The sequence below is a fragment of the Pseudorca crassidens genome, chromosome 1 (assembly GCF_039906515.1).
Source record: "Pseudorca crassidens isolate mPseCra1 chromosome 1, mPseCra1.hap1, whole genome shotgun sequence".
Lineage (NCBI taxonomy): Eukaryota > Metazoa > Chordata > Mammalia > Artiodactyla > Delphinidae > Pseudorca > Pseudorca crassidens.
Window position 1 is genome coordinate 22,431,025 of NC_090296.1, and position 25,527 is coordinate 22,456,551.

Here is a 25,527-nt window from a genome sequence, read left to right on the forward strand (position 1 = left end):
CTAGTAATTTTCTGGTAGCATCTTTAGGGTTCTCTATGTATAGTATCATATCATCTGCAAAACAGTGACACCTCTTGTTTTCCGATTTCGATTACTTTTATTTGTATTTCTTCTCTGATTGCTCTGGCTAAAACTTCCAAGTTATGTTGAATAATAGTGGTGAGAGTGGACAGCCTTGTCTTGTTCATGATCTTAGAGGAAATGGTTTCAGTTTTTCACCATTGAGAATGATGGTGGCTGTGGGTTTGTCATATATGCTTTTATTATGTTGAGGTAAGTTCCCTCTATGCCTACTTTCTGGAGGGTTTTTATCATAAATGGATGTTGAATTTTGTCAAAAGCTTTTTCTACATCTATTGAGATGATCATACGGTTTTTCTCCTTTGATTTGTTAATATGGTGTATCACATTGATTGGTTTGCATATGTTGAAGAATCCTTGCATTCCTGGGATAAACCCCACTTGATCATGGTGTATGATCCTTTTAATGTGCTGTTGGATTCTGTTTGCTAGTATTTTGTTGAGGATTTTTGCATCTATGTTCATCAGTGCTATCGGCCAGTAGTTTTCTTTGTGGCATCTTTGTCTGGTTTTGGTATCAGCGTGATGGTGGCCTTGTAGAATGAGTTTGGGAGTGTTCCTCCCTCTGTTATATTTTGGAAGAGTTTGAGAAGGATAGGTGTTAGCTCTTCTCTAAATGTTTGATAGAATTCGTCGTTGACGTCATCTGGTCCTGGGCTTTTGTTTGTTGGAAGATTTTTAATCACAGTCTCAATTTTAGTGCTTGTGATTGGTCTGTTTATATTTTCTATTTCTTCCTGTTTCAGTCTTGGAAGGTTGTGCTTTTCTAAGAATTTGTCCATTTCTTCCAGGTTGTCCATTTTATTGGCATATAGTTGCTTGTAGTAATCTCTCGTGATCGTTTGTATTTCTGCAGTGTCAGTTGTTACTTCTCCTTTTTCATTTCTAATTCTACTGATTTGAATAGTCTCTCTTTTTTTCTTGATGAGTCTGGCTAATGGTTTATCAATTTTGTTTACCTTCTCAAAGAACCAGCTTTTAATTTTATTGACATTTGCTACTGTTCCCTTCATTTCTTTCTGATCTGATCTTTATGATTTCTTTCCTTCTTCTAACTTTGGGGTTTTTTGTTCTTCTTTCTCCAATTGCTTTAGGTGTAAGGTTAGGTTGTTTATTTGAGATGTTTCTTGTTTCTTGAGGTAGGATTATATTGCTATAAACTTCCCTCTTAGAACTGCTTTTGCTGCATCCCATAGGTTTTGGGTCATCATATTTTCATTGTCATTTGTTTCTAGGTATTTTTTGATTTCCTCTTTGAATTCTTCAGTGATCTCTTGGTTATTTAGTAGTGTATTGTTTAGCCTCCATGTGTTTGTATTTTTTACAGATTTTTTTCCAGTAAATGATATCTAGTCTCTTAGCGTTGTGGTTGGAAAAGATACTTGATATGATTTCAGTTTTCTTAAGTTTACCAAGGCTTGATTTGTGACCCAAGATATGATCTATCCTGGAGAATGTTCCATGAGCACTTGAGAAGAAAGTGTATTCTGTTGATTTTGGATGGAATGTCCTGTTAATATCCATTAAGTCCATCTTGTTTAATGTATTATTTAAAGCTTGTGTTTCCTTATTTATTTTCATTTTGGATGATCTGTCCATTGGTGAAAGTGGGGTGTTAAAGTCCCCTAGTATGATTGTGTTACTGTTGATTTCCCCTTTTATGGCTATTAGCATTTGCCTTATGTATTGAGGTGCTCCTATGTTGGGTGCGTAAATATTTATAATTGTTCTGTGTTCTTCTTGGGTTGATCCCTTGATCATTATGTAGTGTCCTTCTTTGTCTCTTGTAGTAGTCTTTATTTTAAAGTCTATTTTGGGGCTTCCCTGGTGGTGCAGTGGTTGAGTGTCCGCCTGCCGATGCAGGGGACACGGGTTCGTGCCCTGGTCCGGGAAGATCCCTCATGCCGCGCAGTGGCTGGGTCTGCGCATCCGGAGCCTGTGCTCCGCAACGGGAGAGGCCACAACAGTGAGAGGCCCGCGTACCGCAAAAACAAAAACAAAAATAAAGTCTATTTTGTCTGATATGAGAATTGCTACTCCAGCTTTCTTTTGATTTCCGTTTGCATGCAATAACTTTTTCCATCCCCTCACTTTCAGTCTGTGTGTGTCCCTAGGTCTGAAGTGGGTCTCTTGTAGACAGCATATGTATGGGTCTTGTTTTTATATCCATTCAGCCAGTTTATGTCTTTTGGTTGGAGCATTTAAGCCATTGTAAGTAAATAGCTACATTTAAGGTAGCTTTTGATATGCATGTTCCTATTACCATTTTCTTAATTGTTTTGGGTTTGTTATTGTAGGTCTTTTCCTTCTCTTGTGTTTCCTACCTAGAGAAGTTCCTTTAGCATTTGCTGTAAAGCTGGCTTGGTGGTGCTGAATTCTCTTCGCTTTTGCTTGTCTGTAAAGGTTTTAATTTCTCTGTTGAATCTGAATGAGATCCTTGCTGGGTAGAGTAATTTTGGTTGTAAGTTTTCCCCTTTTATCACTTTAAATATGTCCTGCCACTCCCTTCTGGCTTGCACAGTTTCTGCTGGAGGATCAGCTGCTAACCTTATGGTGATTCCCTTGTATGTTGTTTGTTGTTTTTTCCTTTGCTGCTTTTAATATTTTTTCTTTGTATTTTAATTTTTGATAGTTTGATTAATATGTGTGTTGGCCTGTTTCTCCTTGGATTTATCCTGTATGGGACTCTCTGTGCTTCCTGGACTTGATTGACTATTTATTTTACTGTATTAGGGAAGTTTTCAACTATAATCTCTTCAAATATTTTCTCAGTTCCTTTCTTTTTCTCTTCTTCTTCTGAGACTGCTATAATTCAAATGTTGGTGCATTTAATGTTGTCCCAGAGGTCTCTGAGGACAATTCTTTTCATTGTTTATTCTGCTCTGTGATAGTTATTTCCACTATTATATCTTCTAGGTCATTTATCCGTTATTCCCCTATTGATTCCTTCTAGAGAATTTTTAATTTCATTTATTGTGTTGTTCATCGTTGTTTGTTTCCTCGTTAGTTCTTCTAGGTCCTTGTTAAACATTTCTTGTATTTTTTCCATTTTATATCCAAGATTTTGGATCATCTTTACTATCATTACTCTGAATTCTTTTTCAGTTAGACTGCCTATTTCCTCTTCATTTGTTAGGTCTGGTTTTTTTTTTTTTTTTTTTTTTTTTGTGGTACGCGGGCCTTTCACTGTGTGGCCTCTTCCGTTGCAGAGCACAGGCTCCGGACGCGCAGGCTCAGTGGCCGTGGCTCACGGGGCCAGCCGCTCCGCGGCACGTGAGATCTTCCCGGACCGGGGCACGAACCCATGTCTCCTGCATCGGCAGGTGGACTCTCGACCACTGTGCCACCAGGGAAGCCCCTGGTGGGTTTTTACCTTACTCCTTCCTCTGCTGTGTGTTTCTCTGTCTTCTCATTTTGCTTAACTTACTGTGTTTGGGGTCTCCTTTTCGCAGGCTGCAGGTTTGTAGTTCCCATTGTTTTTGGTGTCTGCCCCCAGTGGGTGAGGTTGGTTCAGTGGGTTGTGTAGGATTCCTGGTGGAGGGGACTCGTGCCTGTGTTCTGGTGGATGAGGCTGGATCTTGTCTTTCTGGTGGGCAGGACCGCATCCATTGGTGTGTTTTGGGGTGTCTGTGACCTTATGATTTTAGGCAGCCTCTCTGCTAATGGGTGTGGTTGTGTTCCTGTCTTGCTAGTTGGTTGGCATAGGGTGTCCAGCACTGTAGCTTGCTGGTCATTGAGTGAAGTTGGGTCTTAGCGTTGAGATGGAGATCTCTGGGAGAGCTTTCCCTGTTTGATATTATGTGAAGCCAGGAGGTCTCTGGTGGACTACTGTCCTGAACTCGGCTGTCCCACTTCAGCGGCACAGGCCTGACACCCAGCTGGAGCACCAAGACCCTGTCTGCCACACTGCTGCCTGCAGTCCCAAGTCCCTGGGACGTAGCTCTGAGCAGCTCCCCAGAAGTTTAATAAACATGTATACTCCTATATACATAGGAGGTACCCAGAAAAAAAATGAATAACTCCCTGAAATGGCCCAAACCACCACCTTAAATACCAGCTAAAGACAAAAGAGGATGTTGGGGGAGGGAATAGGCCAGTTTGGGTAAGTTACCAGGTTACCCTGGTAAACAAGGGTAAGGTTGTTTTGCAGATTTAAGTCCAGGCCTTCTCTGCTGGTAAAGGGTCTCTAGAGATTTGGACCTCCTCCTATTCCTGGTACAGAGAGACAGCTTTACAAATGGAGATTTCCCTTATAAATGTAAATGTCCCTTACAATAGGGTAACTTTCACTGACTTTTCAGAGCTTCTCCCTCATCAGCTGTTTCTAAAATATAATAAACCTAAAATAATCCTTATGCCAAAAAGGCATATTTTGGGGTAGCAAATCCTTCTGGCCTTCAGGGCAGAAGAGTGAACAATAATGAACCAAAATCCTTGCCCCCAGGGAGCTTGAATTCTAGCGAGGAAGACATGGGACATATAGGCTGTTAGAGATAACGTTAAGGAGAAATAAAGCAGAGAAGGGGACTTGCATCTTTGGAGAGAATAGCTAGGAGAAGGTCACATTTTTACGGAAAATGGGGTGTGAGCCATAAGCATTCCAGATAGAGAAAAGATCTCTATGTTTTATAAATGCCTAAGAAAATAAAATGAAAATTCTCTGTAGTTTCATATTTACACCATGTCACAGATATTGCTATTTATTTATTCATTTTCCTCTTAAATCTCAGTATCTCTTCCTGTTTCTGAGCCCAACACCATAATTTGGATTCTCCAGCCAGGAGGCCTGACTGACTCTATGTTTTTGGACAAGCTACTTAACCTCTTTGAGTCTGTTACCCCCTGTGTAAAGGAAGACCACTGTCTAACTCTCAGGACCCATGGGCAAGATGAGATAACATTTGTACGAGTGTCTGACATTTCATGGGTACTCAATAATTGCTAGTTTCTTTCTTTTTTTTTAATTCTTCCTTCCCTGTCCACACTCTTTTCAGCACTTGTTTTCAGTACTTGTCAGTAAATTTGCGATCAGATTCTTATGCAACACGGTGGAGAAACCATGTGATAGGCAATTAACCAAAGACAAATTAGGAACATTAGGAAACTTGATTTTAAAAAAAGAAACTTTCCGAAGTGTTTTTTGCTAACTTTGGTGCTCAACGTTACAGAGATAAAGCCAAGCCCTGTGCACTTCCCCCTTAAAGATATTTTTCATTGTATGCCAGGTCAGCAGTCCTAGTAGATCTGAATTTGTATATGTAAAAGTCTACAGATTCTCCAGTTACAGTCAAACTCAAGGCAAGCGGAGACATATCACATTCATATGCAAATACATCTATATTCACATTCTTATCCCTTAATCCAATTTAGCTCTAATTTTGCAGTGCAAATCGGTAAGTTTTCTTGAGAGTGTTGGTGTGCCACTAAAAATGGAGGAAATGTAAGGGTAAGGGTAAAACTGCATGTAGTTTAGGTCTGAATGAAACCGAAACCTAGGTTTAGAAATAAAAGTAGAGCCTAGGGACTTCGCAGGTGGCACAGTGGTTAAGAATCCTCCTGCCAATGCAGGGGACACAGGTTTGAGCCCTGGTCTGGGGAGATCCCACATGCTGCGGAGCAACTAAGCCTGTGTGCCACAACTACTGAGCCTGCGCGCCTACAGTCCGTGCTCCGCAAGAAGAGAAGCCACTGCAATGAGAAGCCCACGCACCGCAACAAAGAGTAGCCCCCGTTCGCCACAACTAGAGAAAGCCCATGGGCAGCAACAAAGACCCAATGCAGCCAAAAAAGAAAAAAAAAAGTAGAGCCTAAAATCACTCATATTCTTTGGTGAGCTTACCTTTGATTTGAGGGTCATTAGACCTTAATTGTAGTACCGGTTTTGATACTGACTCACTGTGGGGTCTCAGTCAATTAGTTTTCCCTGTCTATATCATGAGTGACACTTCCTTGCCTTGTACGGCTGTTGAGATTTCATAGTGCTTGTGTTGTTTTAGTGCTTGCCTGACTTTCATAACATCAAAGTCAGACAAGCACTAAAGATAAACAAAGTACAACTATTTATACTGTATGTTTTTGGTTTTCCGTCTGTCCCCAGCCATATCATTGACCATGCCCTGCTGGACGTGCCCTTCCTTCAGCTCCCTGAGGAGATGCCCTCTGCCCTCCGAGAGCAGCTGGACCACACATTCTGAAGACACCAGTAGTCCTAGTTTTGGCCCTTCGTACACAGGCCTGCAGCTCATCAGTGCTGAGGAGCAGAGTGGCCTGGCTTCCAGGGCCGACTCGACTGGTAAGATGGAGCCCCAAGCCAGAGGGCTCTGCAAATCACTTTTGGTGACCTGTTGCCACTCATCAAATCTCTGCAGCCAGCTTTGTTTGCAGAATGAGTTCAGGCATAGTCATCCAGTCAAAAAGCTAGAATCCTGAGTGGTTCAAAATTGCACTGGGAAAAAACATGCACACGGATTGGCTGGTTGGTTGGCAAGGTTATCAATACTGAGAAACCATTTGTCAGTGTATCTTAAGGGGCTGTTTTCTGACTGTTCTGTACAAGTACGGTTCCCTGTCAATTTATTTTCTCCTTGGTTAACCAAACTATGTGTAATATGAACAAGGCTGAATCTTTCATCCTACCACCCACGCACCTTCCCTATTCAGCAAGAGGGAGGTTACATTTAAGCAGAGAAAAAGGAAATGTTATGTGAAGTGGAATGAGAATCAGGATGCAGCCACTGTGTCCAGAGTACAGATCATTTCGCAGTTCTGTTTTTTCTGTTGTGCCTGGATTGAGCTATGCACTAGTGTATAACATCCCATGTTCTCATTTATTACATTTCCGGTAGGTGTAGGGTGGAATGCTGGCTGGCTTTGCAGGTAGAATATGGGCCTGTCAGCAAGCACTGTATTATGGGTTGCGTTTAGGGCAGCATTGGGAAGATGTTGTGTGTGGTTAGTGTTTTGGTTATTTGGCCCAAGGGATTGCTTTCCTTTGAAAGTGATAGAGTTACTGATGGTTTCTCTGTAGATGAATTTACCCAGTGTGTCCAACAATATCTGTTTTTCCTTCTCAAAGGTGTGCTTTAGGAATTTGTTTCTGGATCATTTTCAAACTTGGGTAACATTTGTCCTCACGGTGTGTGCTACTGGGAGGTTCTACAAGTAAGAGTGATCCCTCTTGCAGACTAAAGGGTTGAGACAGGATTTGGTTTGGTATTTGATAATATTGCAAGGAATCCTAGTTTACGATGGTTTCTCTCTCTCTCTTCACAAGCCACAGTTCTTTATTGCATTTTGTTTGCACTGACACACTCAGTTCTGGTTGATGCTCTGTGACGGATGATCTTGATCAGCAGCTGAAATATGCCCTCATACCCCCCTCTCCACCCTGGGGAGCATTTCATGGATGGGAGCATATTGTGGATGGGAAGTCACAAGCTGAGGTGGTGAGGAAGAGAGGTGGTGCTTGCCTCCCGTTTGCATCTCCTTGCCCTCAACCTCTTTGCCAAGCCTTCCCGTGGAGGAGGCTAAGAGCACACAGACGCTGGAGTCAGACTGCTCAGGTTCAGATCCTCCTTCTGCCATTGTGACCTTGGGCAAGATTCTTAGTATCTTTACGACTCAGTTTCCTCATCTGAAAAATGGCCGTAATAATAGTTCTTACCTCAGCCAAATTATTACTCACTCCAAGTGAGACAGTTTATGTACAACGTCTTAACATAATGCCTGACACAGAATGAATGATCGTCAAGGATGTGATTTCTTCTCTCTCCTGCCCCAGGGTTCTTATTGCTTTAGAGAAGTAGAGGTGGGCTCCTCACTGCAGCAAAAGTCAAGATCTCTAGGCTCAGGCTGTTCTTTTTGGTGGCCTCTTTACTTAGGTGAAAATTGCTTTAATTCCTAGAGGTTCAAATGATGAAGATCAGAGTCGTAGCCTGAACTGGACATTGTTAAGCTGTCCCCAAAGCTTATAATTATGTTTAGTATCTCCCTTTTCATTGAGAAAGCCTCCTGCCCTGTGTTGTTTTGGTCAGGGTCCTAGCAGGAAGCAGATGGTGCCCTCAGAGGGGTTTATCTGAAGAGAGTTTAATGAAAGAACTGCTTACAGAGGCAACAAGACCTAGATTCATGGAAGAGGGGCTGCCCCGCAGGTGCTATGGCTATAGAAAGAGCAACACCACTGCCAGAGACTTGGCAAAGTGGGGAGAATAACTACCCAGATCTTGTGTTGGTCCTCGCATCAGCAGATCTTGTCGGAAACCAAAGGGCATGGAGCCCTGGTGAGGCAGCCCACAGCAGTCAGCCACCAGGCCACAGAGCAGGTGTAGAGAGGTGGAGAATGGCTTTGTAGTGAGGGGTGGTGGTGAAGCAAATGGAGAATAGCCAACACACTTTGGTCCCTACCAGGAACTAAATGTCCTGCAGGCTGGGGTCACTCCAGAGACACAAATGCAAAACCAGGACTAGAGAATGTTGAGTGATGCTCTCGGTTCCCTCCTTCAGCAGGAGGCGGTTTCTGCAGCTACAGGGAGGCTAGATGTGTGGCCTTTTAGCAACCGTCCTCTTTTGCAGAAGTAGTAATAATCATAGCCAGGACTTACTGAGTGTGTGCTGTGTGTCAGATGTGGATCATCTCTGCCTTTACAAGAATCCTGCTGGCAGGCATCATTCTCATATCCTAGTTGACCCTGAGTCTGTAGAAGGTTAAGAGACTTGTCTAAGAGAACACCGCTAAGGAATGGACAAATCTGTGTCTTAGTTAAAGTTCCAAAGCCTTTTCCAGTGGCTCCCAAACCTGGCAGTGCCAGAGTCATCATGTTATCAGTTTGCTGTTACCTTCCAGACCTGCTGTACAGATAGGTATAGAGGAAATACATATATATACCTGACCGGTGCCAACAGGGTGGAGTTCTGGCTTTGAAAAGCCTTTAACTCATCCTGGGTCCCAGGATAGAAGGAAGATAAGGAAAAACAAGGTTTAGGAGGACGACCAAGTATTTTCAAAGCCTGTGGCACTTACCCATCTACCCCAGCAATGGGGAATTTACAGATGCTTTCAGTTGAGGTATTGAGAGCTTCAAAGAAATCGATAAACATGGAAGAGTGCCCCCAGCCAGGTGGCTACCCATCCTCTGCCCAGCACCGGGCCTGTGGCACTGGCCAGCCTCTGGGAGAGCCCTACTTTGAGGCTGGATGTTTCAGTCAGGGTAAACTGAATCCCTCAGGCTGGGGAGCAGATTCTCATCCACCTCTGTCTCCCCTCCCTGGAGCTTCTCTTCCTCATCTGTGAAATGGGGCTGGGCACCCCTGCACAGGCAGGGCAACAGGGTGTGTGCAGAGGTGTTTCGTACAGCGCCCTAGGAGTAAAAAAACAATCCTAATTGAATAGCCCTGTGCCTTATTTCCCTTTAGCATGGGAAATGAGGGTAATTATTGCCTACTCCTTTATTGCCCCAAAGAGGACTGTAAACCATACGCGTTGTGGGATGGGATCAGAGAGGGGCTTCGCGGTCCTCAGCAGTGAGCCGGGGTAAGTGGAGAGACGCTGCGGGGTTTCAGGATGATGGGTTCCTGTGCTGAGGGCTTGGGGGTCCTTGGGAGGACCTTCCTTGGGGAGACTTCTGTCATTTATCTGCCCACTCTCGACCCCCATGTCCTTTAGCATTGCGGAGGGAAGAAGAGGGTGAAGAGAAGTTGCCCCGCCAGCCCAGGGGTTTCCCTGCAGATGCGGCTGGGGCAGATGCTCCGCGATTCATCTCCTGTGTGGAGCGGGATTATGGTGGCCCAGGCCCGGCCTGTCTGCCTGGCTCTGTTGCTCTGTACGAGGCCACAGCAAGCCGTACCTCCTCGCTGTCCTTTGCGGCAGGAGTCCTGCAAGAAGCTGGCATCCCCACAGGGCAATCCCGATTCCCAGCATAATTGTGCAGGGAAGGACTCTGTGATCAGCCTACACTTTCTTCTCGTTTTCTCACTAAGGGGATAATTAGCAGGAGGAAGGCAAATAAATCCCCAATCCCCTCACCTTGGTTAAATCACGGGGTGTGGGCAGAGCTGGAGAGCAGTGTAGAGGTTTGCTCTGGGGTTTGGCTTTCCAGTGCAAATGGCAAAAGTGGGACTAGGCAAGATCCCTAATAGCACCCCCTGTCTCTCCAGGGTCCCCTTTCCCTAGATGACAGGCACACCCTGTCATCACATACAGTAGCTCTGTAATGCCCCTAGTTTTACCTGAGTTGATAAATGGTAAGAGGGTCGAAGGAATAAAAATAAGCCTTCTGCCTTGGAAGTCCATTGCAACCAAGAGAAGAGAAAACACAAAAATGTTTACAGTAGCACAAGCTGCTGTTAAGTAGTGGGCCTCCATTTTGGTTGCACAGGCTCTGGACGCGCAGGCTCAGCGGCCATGGCTCACGGGCCCAGCCGCTCTGTGGCATGTGGGATCTTCCCGGACCGGGGCACGAACCCGTGTCCCCTGCATCGGCAGGCGGACGCTCAACCACTGCGCCACCAGGGAAGCCCCTGGGTTTCTTTTATGCATAAGAAAGGTGTCGGTTTACGTGTGGGATGACAATGCTCAGGTGTATATGCAAACTGAGAAACTTGATGCTGGGTGAAGCACATAGCAGGTGTTTAATAGTTGTCTGTTGAATGGATCCTTGCATGAAAGGAGTGGGATTCCAGGTGGTGAGAGTCATCTGCATCCCAGACATCTGTATCCCATTTGGGTTTAAGAGTCCAGCATTTCTCCCAAGTGTGTCCCATGCAGCCGCCTAAGAAAAGCCAGGATGCTGGGGCCAACGAGTTAGGTCATGACCTGCCACCTTTGTTTTTTTAAAAAGTATTTATTTTATTTTTTAATTTTCGGCTGCGTCAGGTCTTAGTTGCGGCATATGGGATCTTTCGTTGCTGTGTGCAGGCTCTTTGTTGTGGTGTGCGGGCTTCTCTCTGGTTGTGGCACGAGGTTTCCAGAGCACGTGGGCTCTGTAGTTGTGGCGCATGGGCTCTGTAGTTTGCGGCATGTGGGCTCTCTAGTTGCGGCACGTGGGCTCAGTAGTTGTGGGGCACAGGCTTAGTTGCCATGCAGCATGTGGGAATCTTAGTTCCCTGACCAGGGATCGAACCCATGTCCTCTGCATTGGAAGGCGGATTCATAACCACTGGACCACCAGGGAAGTCCCCCTGCCACCTTTGCTGGAGATTTGTAACATGTATTAGCTTATTAAAGATTTTGAAAAGTCCTGAAATGATATGGTATTTATGTATGTATCTATGTATATGTATAATTTATATTTATATGTGTGTGTGTATATATATATATATACACACACACAGACACATATATTTATATACACATACACACATATATATATTTATATACATCTACAAATCATTTTAGTCTTTCATTAACCCATAGTGCCTATCTGGTTACCTGGTCAGATCTCAAGGTATAGAAACCCAAACATACATAAATTAGCAAATTTGAGTTGGAAGTGCATGCCATTGCTAAAGTGTTGGGAAACCAGAGAAACCAGAAAGAAATATTTTGACAAACTTTCCTGGATTTACAAAGGTAACTCTACTTTGTCTCATGCTCTGCTATACCTCTTGGCCTTTTTTAAAAATTCTAATTCAATAGACTCAGGAATACACTTTGCCAAACGTTCTTTGTATTTAAACCCTCGTGGGCTTTAAAACAAATGTAGACCAGATGTTCTTGATTTATTTGCATTTAACTGATCACAATGGAATTCTGCCAGAGCAGTAGGAGATCCCCAGGGATTTGGGCCTCTTCTTCCCCCCCCCCCCCAGAAACAAGTGTTTATGATGGGTAGAAACCTATGGACTCGGGAGTTCAATTTTTGTGACAAGCACTTTTTATATGCTTAGAAAGTTTCTGTTGTCATGATTGGTTAAGGATAGAATGAGAACATCACCGGGGCCATGTGCCTCTTTATAAGATGTAACACGTTTCTCTGTTGCCTGTTTTGTCGTAATCCTGCTGCAGCTGGTAGAACACTAGACCAGGGGGCCCAGATTCCCAGTAAACAGTAATTATCATTGTGCATGATGGGGCTACAGGGGATTCTTGTTATTCTTAAGGCACATTTGTATTTTATGATTCTTTTTCACCTTGAATATATTTTGCTTGGAAAACAAAATGAGCTAACTTATTTTAAAAATTCTTTTGTCTAACTATGAATTTCAGTGATAATTTGTATCCCTCCTGAGTAATAGTGCCCTCCTCAAAATTGAAGAACAGTAGAACATATTTTTAAAACAAATTACATCTTTTTCTCTTTCATTAACAAATAGAAATTTGGCCCCATTTCTGTTATTAGGATGCCCCAGGATCCTTGATATTGTTGTTCCCATTAAGTTGTACATTTTGGATTTTTTTTTGTTTTTGCGGTATGCGGGTCTTTCACTGCTGTGGCCCCTCCCGTTGCGGAGCACAGGCTCCGGACGCGCAGGCTCAGCGGCCATGGCCCACGGGCCCAGCCGCTCCGCGGCACGTGGGATCCTCCCTGACCAGGGCACAAACCCGTGTCCCCTGCATCGGCAGGCGGACTCTCAACCACTGCGCCACCAGGGAAGCCCTACATTTTGGATTTAAATCAGTATTTTAAAACTCTAATGATTGCTCTCTTTGAAAATTTCTTTTCAAAGAGGTTCAAAAGTTTCTCAGAAACACAAATTTTTATTGAGTAAAACTGGTATTTTGCCAGTCGTTGCAAATACAGAAAAGAGTGAAGTGTATGACATCTGTCTATGAAGAACGGATAACCTACAAATTTTTGCTGTTAAAAGGATCATTATATATAACTTAAAAAATAGTTTTTAGCTATGGAACATCTGTATGCTAGGAATGTGTTACACACATGCACATACACATTTAATCTTCATAATCTTAAGATTAAGATATAGATATTAAGAGTAGATATTACTACCCCATTTTGTAGAAGCAGAAACACAGCTAAGGAGATTAAATGATTTGGCCAAAGTCACACAACTGAAAGGGTAGTGTTGGGATTCAGTCCAAGCCTCTCTCCTCAGTTTCCCTGCCTGGTGCCTGGTAATGAGAGGCTGGTGTTTGTGAATGGAGTAAGTTGTGGGCAGCAGTTATAGAGAACCTTCTGGGGGCCCAGCGCTGCTTTCTCTGCATCCCGGGAGCTATGTACAAACCTCCCTCATGAGTTTATCTCATTGGGTGGCAGTGACTTGTTCAGGAGTCCCCACTACACTGAGGCCTTCTTGGAAGCAGGAACCACATCATATTCATTTTATATTCCCAGAACACTGCCTGGCACGTTGAACTTACGCAGTGGACATTTGTGGAATAAATTAACTATTCTGATATAGGGCTAGAAGACCCTTGTTCCCAATCCTGTTCTCCAGTTACCTAGGCTTAAGTGTATTTGCTAATTGAAATGTAACTTCATGACAGGGAAGAACTAAAAGGGAACAGATAGGTGCAGCCAGTGTGTAAATAAGACTTCTTTCCTGTGTTTTCACATGTTAGCCATTTATCCAGTCGTGTCCATTCGTTTTGTTTTCCTGTTCTTATTTGGGTTTTACTATAGTCTTTTAAATTTTCTAAAAAACAATTGACGTATGTGTGTGGGTGCAGTGGGGGGTTCTCTCTCTGTCTGGGTATCTCAGAATTTCACTTACCCTATATATTCTTTGACCAAAGCAGCCATATTTTCCTTTCCTATTTATTTAGCTCAGAGAGTGCAAAGAAGGTGATTTGGGGAAAGCTTTTCTGTGATATTGAAATAGGTCCTTGTGATTATTGAACCATCTATGTAGACCAGGATATGAGAAAGAGTGGTAGAGTTTAAGATGCTGTGCTCCATACAGATTATCTAAACTAGATATTTTAGAAGTACTTAATAAAAAAACCTGTGACCTCCAACCAGAGATTTTGCAAGTTCCTTTTAGAATTGCTAATGCACTAGTCCTGAAGAGGAGGTGACAACTGTAGTGCCTTTTATTCATTACTTTCTGTGGTGGTCTTTGTAGTGTTATGATCTTCCTTTTATAGATGACAACACCAATGCCCAGAGCCACACATTAGTTAAGGGACACAATTAGGATTGATGTCCAGGCTTGTTGACGCTGTGCAGCTCTGCCCGTCCTGTGGCTGAGCTCTCTGCAAGGACCACTTCACTGCACCCAGTCCTACAGGGCGGAGTTTAAGAGGACGGACATGTGGACACAGGGTGGGAAGGGGAGGGCGGGACAAATTGGAAGATTAGGCTTGACATAAATACATTACCATGTGTAAGATAGATAGCTAGTGGGAACATGATGTATAGCACAGGGACCTCAGCTCGGTGAGAATGAAAATACTTCCACTTAGAAAATTAAATACGTTACTAGAGCATTTTAAAATTTCTTCTGTGCTATATGTGTGTGTTTGGGGGCTGGCCTGTTTGTTTGGGGGTTGAGTGCTGGCCTGTTTGCTTTGTGGGGGAGGCCATTGTTTCAAACATTGCTGTCATATACTTGTGATTTTTCGCTGGCATGATGCTAGTTGCTTACTCTTTGCAGGAAGTAGATATAGAGTGATGGAAAGCCATGATCTTCTGAGTTTGACAGACCAAAGACCACTCCTGCTACTCCCCTGCTCCGTGACCTTCGGCAGATTATTTAACCTCAGTGACCTTTAGTTTCCTCAACTGTAGAATGGAAATAATAATGATAATTGAGCTTGCAGGTTTATTTTGAGGGTTCAGGGAGACCTGGAACATAAAGTTTCTGGAATAAAATAAGGAGTAGTCATTATGATGATAGCGATATAATACGGTTTTCAGAATTCCTCATGTTTTAGAGCTAGGACTTAGTCAATGGGAGGAGAATTCTTTTAAGTTGTGGAAAACGGCCAAGTGGAACTCCGAAGAGGTTCTCCTTTATGTCCTTGGCTAGTTTCTGTAAACTGCCTTTACAGAAAGGCAGTTTCTTTTATTCTTTCTGTTCTCATTGACTGAAGGGTGGGCTCACTCAGCATGCTTTGTGAAACCACTTGTGTCTGTGGCATTTTTCTGCAGAATTAGAATCAGGAAGAAAAGCTTCCCTGAGAAGAGGAGGGAGGGAGGGTGGAGGGAGGGGGAGGGCTGGATGGGGGTAGGGAGCCCATGCCAGGTTTACTTTCATGAGGTGCCTCGCCCCTCCTCCTCTTCAGAATTGGTTTGTTTGGACAAATTGGTTGCCTCAAGCAACACATCATTAGTTTGAGCCGGAATGTATCCCGGGAGACTTGCCGCTTTCCCTTTGCCAAGTAATTGTCCTTTTCCCAAAGAGGATGCTGGGACCGTGGAGGCACTTTCCACTTCGGCATATTTCAGTCCGGTGCCCCCACCTCCCTCACACTGAGTGTCTGCTGCTTGCACTACGCATTTAGAAAGCAACCAGTTGGGAGCTGTTCATCTTTGTTTTCAACTCCAGGATTTTGTCATCCTTCCTTAACCCCTCAGTACTGGTGTCTAAGGAAAGAAGATTGTACAGGCAGACCTCGGAGACATTTCAGCTTCCCTTCCAGACCACTGCAACAAAGTGAATATTGCAATAAAGCGAGTCAGGCAAAGTGTTTGGTTTCCCAGTACCTATAAAAGTTATGTTCGCACTCTAGTATGTTATGTGTGCAATAGCATTATGTGTAAAAAACAGGATAGATACCTTAATTTAAAAATCCTCTGGAGACTTCCCTGGTGGAGCAGTGGTTAAGAATCCGCCTGCCAATGCAGGGGACATGGGTTCGAGCCCTGGTCCAGGAAGATCCCACATGCCACCGAGGAACTGAGTCTGTGTGCCACAACTACCGAGCCTGCGCTCTAGAGCCCACGAGCCACAGCGACGGAGCCCATGTGCCACAATTACTGAAGCCCGAGCACCTAGAGCCTGTGCTCTGCAACAAGAGAAGCCACTGCAATGAGAAGCCTGTGCACTGCAACCAACAGTAGCCCCCGCTCGCCACAACTAGAGAAAGCCTGCGTGCAGCAACAAAGACCCAACGCAGCCAAAAATAAATAAATAAAATTAAAAAAAAGCTTTGTTGCTAAAAAATGCGAACCATCATCTGAGCCTTCAGCGAATTGTGATCTTTTTGCTGGTGGAGGGTCTTGCCTTGATGCTGACTGATCAGGATGGTGGTTGCTGAAGGATGGGTTGCTGTGGCAACTTCTTAAAGCAAGACAGCCATGAAGTCTGCTACGTTGGTTGACTCTTCCTTTCAGGAATGATTTCTCTGCAGCATGCAGTGCTGTTTGATAGCATTTTACCCACTGTAGAACTTCTTTCAAAACGGGAGTCAATCCTCTCAAACCCTGCCACTGCTTTATCAACTAAATTTATGCAATATTCTGAATGCTGTTGTCATTAAATACATTATCGCAAATGTGTTGTCATTTCAACCGTCTTCACAGCACCTTCACCAAGAATAGTTTCCATCTCAAGAAACCACTTTCTTTGCTCATCTGTAGGAAGCAACTCCTCATCTGTTAAGGTTTTATTATGAGATTGCAGCAATTCAATGACGTCTTCAGGCTCCACTTCTAATTCTAGTTCTCTTGCCCTTTCTACCACAGTTATAATAGTAACTTCAAAAATCACTGATCACAGATCACCATGACAAATGTAATAATGAAAAAGTTTGAGATATTGTAAGAACTACCAAAACGTGACACAGAGACATGAAATGAGCAAATGCTATTGGAAAAAATGGCGCCGATAGACTTGCTAGATTCAGGGTCACCACACACCTTCAATCTGTAAAAAACAAAATATATCTGTATACCTTTAAATATGGTATTGGCAGAACTTTTTGTTATCGTATGTATGGTAGGGCTACCCAGAAGAGCCTGGATGAAATCCCGCGGGTTGACTGGAGTTCTGTGACTGGGCAGGTATGTGCCCTCGGCACTCCCAGTTGCTCGCGTTTCCGTTCCTGAATTGCTAACATTCAGTGCGCTTTGAGGCTCCTTTTCCAGTAGTGATGGTTTGGGTTATCAATACATCTACCTTGCTTCACTCTTTTTGTGACCCTCCAGAAATAGAATTCAGGGCCACATCTTGGTAAAAAATTTATAAAATGGGAGAATATAAATAAAGTCCCTAATGTGAAGAAGAGCAGATAGTATTTTTATTTTTAAAGGTATCCATTATTTGTGAATTTACATTTGAATGTATCTACCTATCCATTTCCCATCTTGTACCAGAAAGAATTATCCCTATGAATGGTTTGCAGGTCATGTCTGCTCAGATTATATCAAATATGAGGCACTTGCTAGAGCTGAGAGTCTTTCTGAGTTGGAACAAAGAAAAGTCATCTGGTCCTTGCTGGAAGTAATACTATGAACTTGGCCTAAGGATATCAAATATGGACATTTTTAATGGCAGTTAAGGTAATTCTATTGTAGGTAAAAACACACTTGTTTTCAAAAAGCTTCAAATACATACATAATTTTATTCACTCTTTATTATAGCCTGTGAGATGAGAAAAATATCCTGCCTTTTCACAGAGGAGGAAACTAAGGCTTATTAATTTTCAATGATTTGTCCTCTGTTCTACTACCAATACTAATATCAGTATTAGGCATATTAATATACCAATTAATATATGAATATGTATTGTAAAATACAGATGCTAATGACATATCAATACTTTATATTATACCTCATATATATTTAATATACTTTATATTATATATTGATATTAATAATATTGAAATAATTTATATAATGTCCTTATATAAATTATACATAGGCGGCTAACTGCTTTAACAACTCCAGGATTTCAGTGGATTAGCACAGTTCAAGTTTATTTCTCATCCACTCGACTGTGAGTGCAGGGTGGCGACAGGGTGCTGTGCTCCAGAGTTCAGGGACCCATTGCTGTGCTCAGAGTCTCCTCTGTTCAGGTGGTGGGTGGGAAGTGGACGTGCACAATCTGTTGGCCAGAACGCAGGGCCTGGCCATGCCTTCCTGTCAAAGAGGCTGGAAAATGTGACCTTGTTACATGCCTGGAAAGCAGAGAACACAAATGTTCATGAACACAAGAGGCTGTGCCACAAAACGTATAGAAATCTGTAGTGTTTATCCCCCCTGATTATAGGGACCCTGTTTAAGATCTGTAGACCATTATGTTTTTCCTCCAGCTTTACTGAGGTATAATAGACACACAATAAACGAAACACTTTTAAAGGGTACAGTGTGATGAGCTTTGAAACATGTCTACATCCGTGAAGTCATCGCTAGAATCAAGATAATGAATGTATCTTCCACCGAAAGTTCCTGCTATCTATTTGTAATCCTCCTTTCTCACTACCCCCCCATCTCCTGCCCCAGGCACCCACTACTCTGCCTACAAAGATTCGCTTGAGATTTTAAGAATCTTGTATAAATGGAATCATACAGTAGGTTCTGTAATTTGGCTTCTTTCACTCAACATTATTATTTGGGATTCATCCATGTTGCATAAATTCATCCCTTTCTACTGATGAGTAGTGTTTTATTGTATTGTTACACCACAATTTGCTTTATTTGAAAAAACAAACAAATCCAGCTTTTCAAAGATTGAGGACCTTCTTGATACTTTGCCTTACAGTTTGAAAAGTCTAAGAAAAGCCTTCTTTGGGCAGGTCTGAAAGAATAGCCCCAAGTCTCTCATATGGAACATGAGTCCCAAGAAAAGAAGGACTAGATTGATCAGGTGCTGTGCTTTTCTTGTTTCTGAACTTCAAATTGGGTGGGCTATTAATCAAGTACTGGCAACCTAATATAGACCAATCACTGTGCCACGTGACCTTGGGAATACAGTCATCCCTTGGTATCTGCAGGGACCACAGGAGCCCCTGTGGATACCAAAATCTGCAGATGCTCAAGTCCCTTGTGTAAAATGACGTAATATAATGAATACAGTCTGTGCTCCATATCCGCTGTTTCTCATCCTTGGATGCAAAAAGGCCGACTGTACAAAAGAAACAAGACAGTTAATCCCGTCAGTTGGTAGTCTGAGGTCTGTACCATCATTTGCTTGTCCCCGACCCTGGAACCTTACTCCACACTGTGTTCATCCCAGGGTGGCACAGTGCTGCCTGTGTCCCTCCTGTGTCCACAAACCTTCCATGACTTCCCTGCTTAAACTCTAACCTCCTTACTGTGGTATCCATGGCTCACTCTTGGGTTTAACCTAGCTTCAGTTTGTCATCTTTAGCATGAGCTTGGCAATGTGTATTAGGAGCTACTTACTAAAAGAAATATTTATTTTGTTTAATGGAAGAAATTTTTATTTACTGAAATAAATAATAACTAAGTGAAATCATATAAAGTACCTATCCCCACGCCTGATGGATAGTTCAAAAATTGTATGTTTCCTTCCCTTCTGCCCTTTCTCCCTCCCTCCACATTTTGGTCTTATCTTACCTTTCCTTCCTGATTGTCAACCACTTCCCTCTATCAGATGTGCTGTCCATCCAAACCAAACGGTTCTTTGTCCCCCATGCACGTCCTTTGCTTTTCTCCTTTTGGGCTTTGATTGACAGTGTTCTTTGCCATGGGTCCAAATAGTTCCTCCATCGTGGTCCATCTCAGATGCCAGTACCTCCAGGAAGCCTGCCTTGATTCCTCATCATGCTCTCCCCAAATACACCAACACCCCAAGGCGGGAGTAACTTGTCTACCACAGCAGCTTCACTGTATCACTTACTACCTTCTGCTTTATCATATTCATTCAGAACTGGCTCATGTGCTATTCTTTGCTTCAGGGCTTTTTCTCTTGCTATTCCCTCTGTCTGGAAGACTGTTCTTCAAGACTGTCACCCATCTCACTCCCTTACTCCATTCAGGTCTCTGCTCAGTTGTCACCTCCTCATGGAGGCCTTCCCAGATCACCCCATCTGACACAGGGCCTTCTGTGCCCTATTTACTCTCTATCTCCCTACCCTGCTTTGTGTTTTCCATTGCACTTAACCCCACTTGATAATATTTGTCTGTTTCTAATTGTCTATTTTGTCCACATGAACTCCTTGTTCACAGGGACTTTCTGTTGTCACTGGTGCATCACCAAGTGCCTGGCACATAATAGATGCTCAATAATTATTTGCTGAACAAGTGAATATTCACCATCAGAGTACACTGTAGTCTCTATCAGTGTGCCTTGAGGCTAAAAGCAGTGTCAATGTCTGATTCATTATTAGATGACCTCAAACACGTTGCTGTAATAGTATACAGTAAGTACTTGGCTGAAAGACAAAAGTCAACAGTGAGGAGAAAATTTCCCGAAGCCCACATGACTTAACTTCAGTTTCAACCAAAGGTTTCAAGCACCTGCTATTTGCCAGGTACCATCAGGTACTTTTATACACATTGTCTCATCTAAAGCTCACAGTGATGTTCACATCCTCACACTAATATTCCAGTTAGAACCCTGGGACTAGGACTTGGAACCTTGGGAATGTTCCACAGCTTCTGTAGCAGCTACTCCTTTCCTGTCACTGTTACAGCCCCACCCCCTCTTGACCCATGGTCTCCCTCATCCTTGCTGTCGCTCATCATTCATCTGAGGCCAGAGCCCCTTTGCCCTGCTCCTTTGCCTTTCATTCATTCACTCATTCCAACCTGAGCCATCTTGTATCTTTCAAACTCTTGTTGATGGTGAGAAAATAGTCTACGTCCTCTACCTGTACATTGTTCTCCTTATACTCTCTTGTCCTAAAGTCATCTGGCTTCCCTTCCCTGTGGCTCTAATTTCCTCAACCTTGGAAGGACTGGCATCATCTCCTTTCCCCCTGGTTACTTTCATGTCATTATGGAGCTGCCACTGTTCCACAATTTTAAATAAACCTCCATGTCCACTTCCACCATCCTCTGCCCAGGTTGTGCATGTGCATTGCTGACTCTGGCCCTTGACTGTCTTCTCCAAGCCCATCCTCCCCTTAATGTTATTTCCAGTGATGTGGAGTCCTCGGCTAGTGGAACGAGCATTGGACTAGTAGTCAGAAGAGCTCATTTGGAGGCCTCACTCTCCCACTTAGCAGTGATAAGATTTTGGGAAATCACTTGTGCCTCTTAGCCTCAGTTTCTTCATCTGGAACATGGCCGTAATGATACCTACTCGATGTAACTACCTCCCAGGGTTTGTTGAGGAATAAAATGAGGTATGCATGGTCAAGTTAACTTCTAAACCATGAATACTATGTAGAGGGCAGGTATTATGGGCAGTTGCCCTCTCAGCTGTCCAGTGGCATGCCAAACTTTGGGTCTCACTGCTGCCTGGAACTTCTCTCAGTGATCTTCTGGCTTCACTTTCCTTCCTACCCAGCCTGGACCCCAAGGGTAATTTTCTTCAGTGTTCTACCAACAGCCTTAGAATCTTTAGCTCTTTGACTTGCCACTATATCCCTTTGGCCAGTTCTCAATCCTGAGTAACCCCTACCACATATGTGTAACCTCTGTGCCCCTGAGCTCTACTGAAAACCAAAAAGTCTTGAATTAATCCTATTGCCTCTTCAAGAACCTTGCTCTTTCAATATCTGCCTTGCATATTGTGTATCTGTCTCTCTTCACCACCCCCAAATTCTCTTTCTCCTAAATATGCTCCATTAACAAATAATACTCTTAACAAATAATTTATTTTGATCTTGCTTCCTCTCATGCTGACATTTTTTGATGACTTTCCTCAACTAGGTTACACATCCCCTTGTAAATTTTGGCAGGACTGACTCCATAGTAAATCCAAGAGTATTATTTATGAAACTTGCAGAACCCATAGCCGTGGTATGAATTCCTGATCTTCCTTTAATTTAGACCTTTGTCTCTCCCTTCAGTCTCTCCAGCATGACTGACAGTCTAGCTGTATCCACAGAACCAAAATTAGAAACAGCTCTTGAGAGGTGAAGCAGTGGATATTCCTCACTCAGCACCTTCCTGTCCTGTTCCATCCATCTCTCTAGACCATCTCTGCACATCTTGTTAGATGCATATGATAGGAAGCGTTTGGGGTGAAGAGGGACATGATTAGGGCTTGTAGTGAGACCTCTTCCCCCTCCCTTTTTCTTTCTTCTAGTTCCTTCTCTCTTCCTTTTTCCTTTCCATTCCATTAGCACACAGATGGTTATTGGGTAGTGTCTTGGAGAGTGTCTCTGGTCAGTCTTCATGCAGAGAATGGGTCACTGTCGTTAGTGCTGACTCTTGTACCTAAAATCGGCAGCAAGGGCTTCCCTGGTGGTGCAGTGGTTGAGAGTCCGCCTGCCGATGCAGGGGACACGGGTTCGTGCCCCGGTCCGGGAAGATCCCACATGCCGCAGAGCAGCTGGGCCCGTGAGCCATGGCCGCTGAGCCTGCACGTCCGGAGCCTGTGCTCCGCAACGGGAGAGGCCACAACAGTGAGAGGCCCACGTACCGCAAAAAAAAAAAAATCGGCAGCAAGTCTTTGTTCAGAAGAGCTGCCTGGCTCGCTGGGATGGCGCACCCGTTGCTGTAGGGTGTTCCCACTCCACGTGTCTTGCCCCTTCCCCGTCTTCCTTCTGCATTATTTCTGACTTAGGCTTGCCAGTGGTTCCTTGTGCCAGCCTCGCTTGTGGAAGTAACATCAGCCAAAGTGCTTCAGCTCCTGATAAACAAGATATGTCCCTCTTTCCTTCCAGGTGCCCAGGGAGGGTGTTTTGGCAAAGTTGAGAAAGACGTGGAAGTAGAAAGAGAGGAAGGTATGAAGAGCTTGCTTGAGGCCTAAAATCCTAGCTGTCGGCCCTCATAATAATAATAGGTGGTGGTTGTCACTGTTTTAGAGGTTCTAGAAAGTTGGTCAAGATTCTAAATTATTCCAAGCCTGGATGATGAAATTAGCACCTTCCCCAAGTTCTTTGTTTTGAAAGCTCCATAGTGTGTGGTGGGATTTGAAATGTGGCCTAATATTTAAGTAAGTGAAGTGAAGGAAAAACGTAGTCAGGCCAGACAAAATAAGCAGTCTTTCAACAAATCGAATATTTCACTTCTCCTTTATAGATGCTTCTTAGATGCACACTTTCAGCAGAAAGGAAGTGGGTATCGGATTTGGCCAACTACTAACACCCTGGAGGTGGCACAGTCACTTCCCAAAGGCTGGCTGGCTGGTTTGATGGAATCGTCTCTGGCCTCACTGCCACTCCTGAACCTTGACATCCATTCTAACTGGGGCTCGCTTAAGAGTAGAGTGAGCTGCAGGTGCTGTGTAGCATCCTTCTCACTGATGAGCCTCTTGGCTTTAGAACAGAAACTTTGACCAAGACATATTTTACCATCTGCTTCCAAGAAGAAGAAAGGGAAGTCATTTGGGAACAGGTGTGCAAACCCAGCTCTTTTCTTTAGACAGAAATGTGAATATCATGTGTGACGACAAACGGATTCTCTGCTTTTTGAATGATCTACGAACTTCCTGATAAATGTGGGAAAATGGAACTAGAGAATCTGTTCAAATCTGGAAAATAAAATCGTATTGATACTAAGTAGCTCAGTATCATGGAATCTGAAGGACTGAGCATCACCGGGGACCAGAAAAGGTAGTTTGCCAAGGTCCCAAGTGAAGCTCTTTTTAAAAAATTATTTATTGGAGTATAGTTGATTTATAGTGTTGTGTTAGTTTCAGGTGTACGGATAGTGAATCAGTTATACATGTACATATATGCACTCTTTTTAAGATTCTTTTCCCATATAGGTCATTACAGAGTATCGAGTAGAGTTCCCTGTGCTATATAGTAGGTCCTTATTAGTTATCTATTTTATAAATAATAATGTGTATATGAGTCCTTAGTATGGCAGTTCCTGCCTGAATACCTAACTTTGAAGGATGCAGTCACTAGAGAGGCAGCCCATTCCATGTTCAAGCCATGTTTACTATCTACCCACTAGTCCTTTGGCAACTAACTGCCTGGTTTGAACACGGGCTTCCATACTTATTAGCAGTTTGACCTTGTAGAAAACACTTAACTTTTCTGATCTTCAGTTTCTTTGTCTACAAAATTAGAACAATCATAGTAGTAATTTCATAGGATTGGTAAGGTGAATGAGAAATGTATTTAATGTTCTTAGAAAACTGCTTGATACTGTAGGTGTGCTTAATAGATGTCAGTTCTTCCAGTATAATGATAATTGTTATTATAGTTATTATCACCACGCCTTGGATCTATAAAGAATAAACCCAATCTTTTTTCTGTATGACATCTTCTTCCTTATTTGAAAAGAGCTAAATATCCTCAGTCTCAGAAACAGTTTACAATTCAGCTTAGTTCTACAAAGGTGACAAAAGAAGTTCAAGGCGCTGAGGTAGGTTTAATATACTCACGCCCATTTGGAGACCTCAACAGTAAAATATGTTTAATTTTCGAATAATGATGACTTTTTTCTTGGAATTTATATCCCCAGAAGAGCGATTTTAAAGCGCATAAATAAAATAAGTCTAACAAGGCAATGGTTCAGTTTTCTTTGCTGGATTAAAAAATAGTGCTTGCTTATGATGTATACAAAGTACTTTTTTTTTTGTCATTTATGTGCTTAGAATCTTGGACATTTTAGAGTGTAAATGTGACTCTTTTCAGAATCATCTCAAATCTGCAAAGCCAGCTGGATATCCTCATTTGCTAATAAATGATATCAGACAAATACGCCCATTACTTTGAGACCACAGGGGATGTGGCCTAAGAGAGCTGTTTGTGGCAGCAGCCCTGTGAGAGCCATGGACTCCACCAACCTCGCCGTCCCCAGTGGTGACATGGGGAACTTGCTCAGGAATTTCGTTTTGACAGACCTGGGGGGCTGGGAGAAATCCAGCCACTTTAGAGTAGTTGGGGGGTTATAACCCCATACACATGTTTATGATCCATTTTATTGCTGACTTTTGGTTTTAAAGGAGGATCTGCTGTGTTGTTTGAGAATAAAAATCAATCTCAGACAGCCACGGGGTTTGTTCCCTGGGAAGATGACAGGCCAAATCTTCATTAAGTTGTTGAGGAATGAAGGAGGGCGGGCGCTCCCTTTTCCCTTCCCACAGTGGCTGGCAGCAGTGAGGCGAGGATGTGTGGGCTCCTGGGAGCCTTTTGTTTGGTTTCTATGGCTGTGACCTCGATTAGCTGCTCTGTGTGGAGAGGAGGGAGGATGCAGCTTTTAACCCTCATTCAGCAGCTTCAACGAGGTCATCTTTTTCTCCTCTGTCCAAGCATAGAGAGATGCATAGAGGCAGCTTTGTGGCATCATTTGAGGGTCTCTGGTCAGAGTTCATTGCTCATACTGGTGAGTGATGGATGCAAGTAGGGGAGAAAAAGGGCTAGGGACTAACAACTTTATTTAATACTTTTCTCTCCCCTCCCTCCCAGTAGGGTGGAACTGTGGTCACGCAGATAATCTATGCTGGGGTCACCAAGACAGGAGATGCATACCAGCTCTGCCCTTTCTAGGCAGCTTCCCAACCCCTGAAACAGG

General features: G+C 43.3%; 1 protein-coding gene across 5 annotated transcripts in view; it reads left to right on the plus strand.

The window, feature by feature from the left end:
• The window catches only part of STON2 (stonin 2), a 144,699-nt gene that overhangs the window by 55,812 nt on the left and 63,360 nt on the right, over nt 1-25,527 (plus strand). For all 5 annotated transcript variants that reach the window (XM_067728787.1, XM_067728798.1, XM_067728779.1 and 2 more), the window contains one exon: nt 6,179-6,373. In XM_067728787.1, coding sequence (XP_067584888.1) covers nt 6,179-6,373 — 195 coding nt within the window. The remainder of the gene's footprint in view (nt 1-6,178; nt 6,374-25,527) is intronic.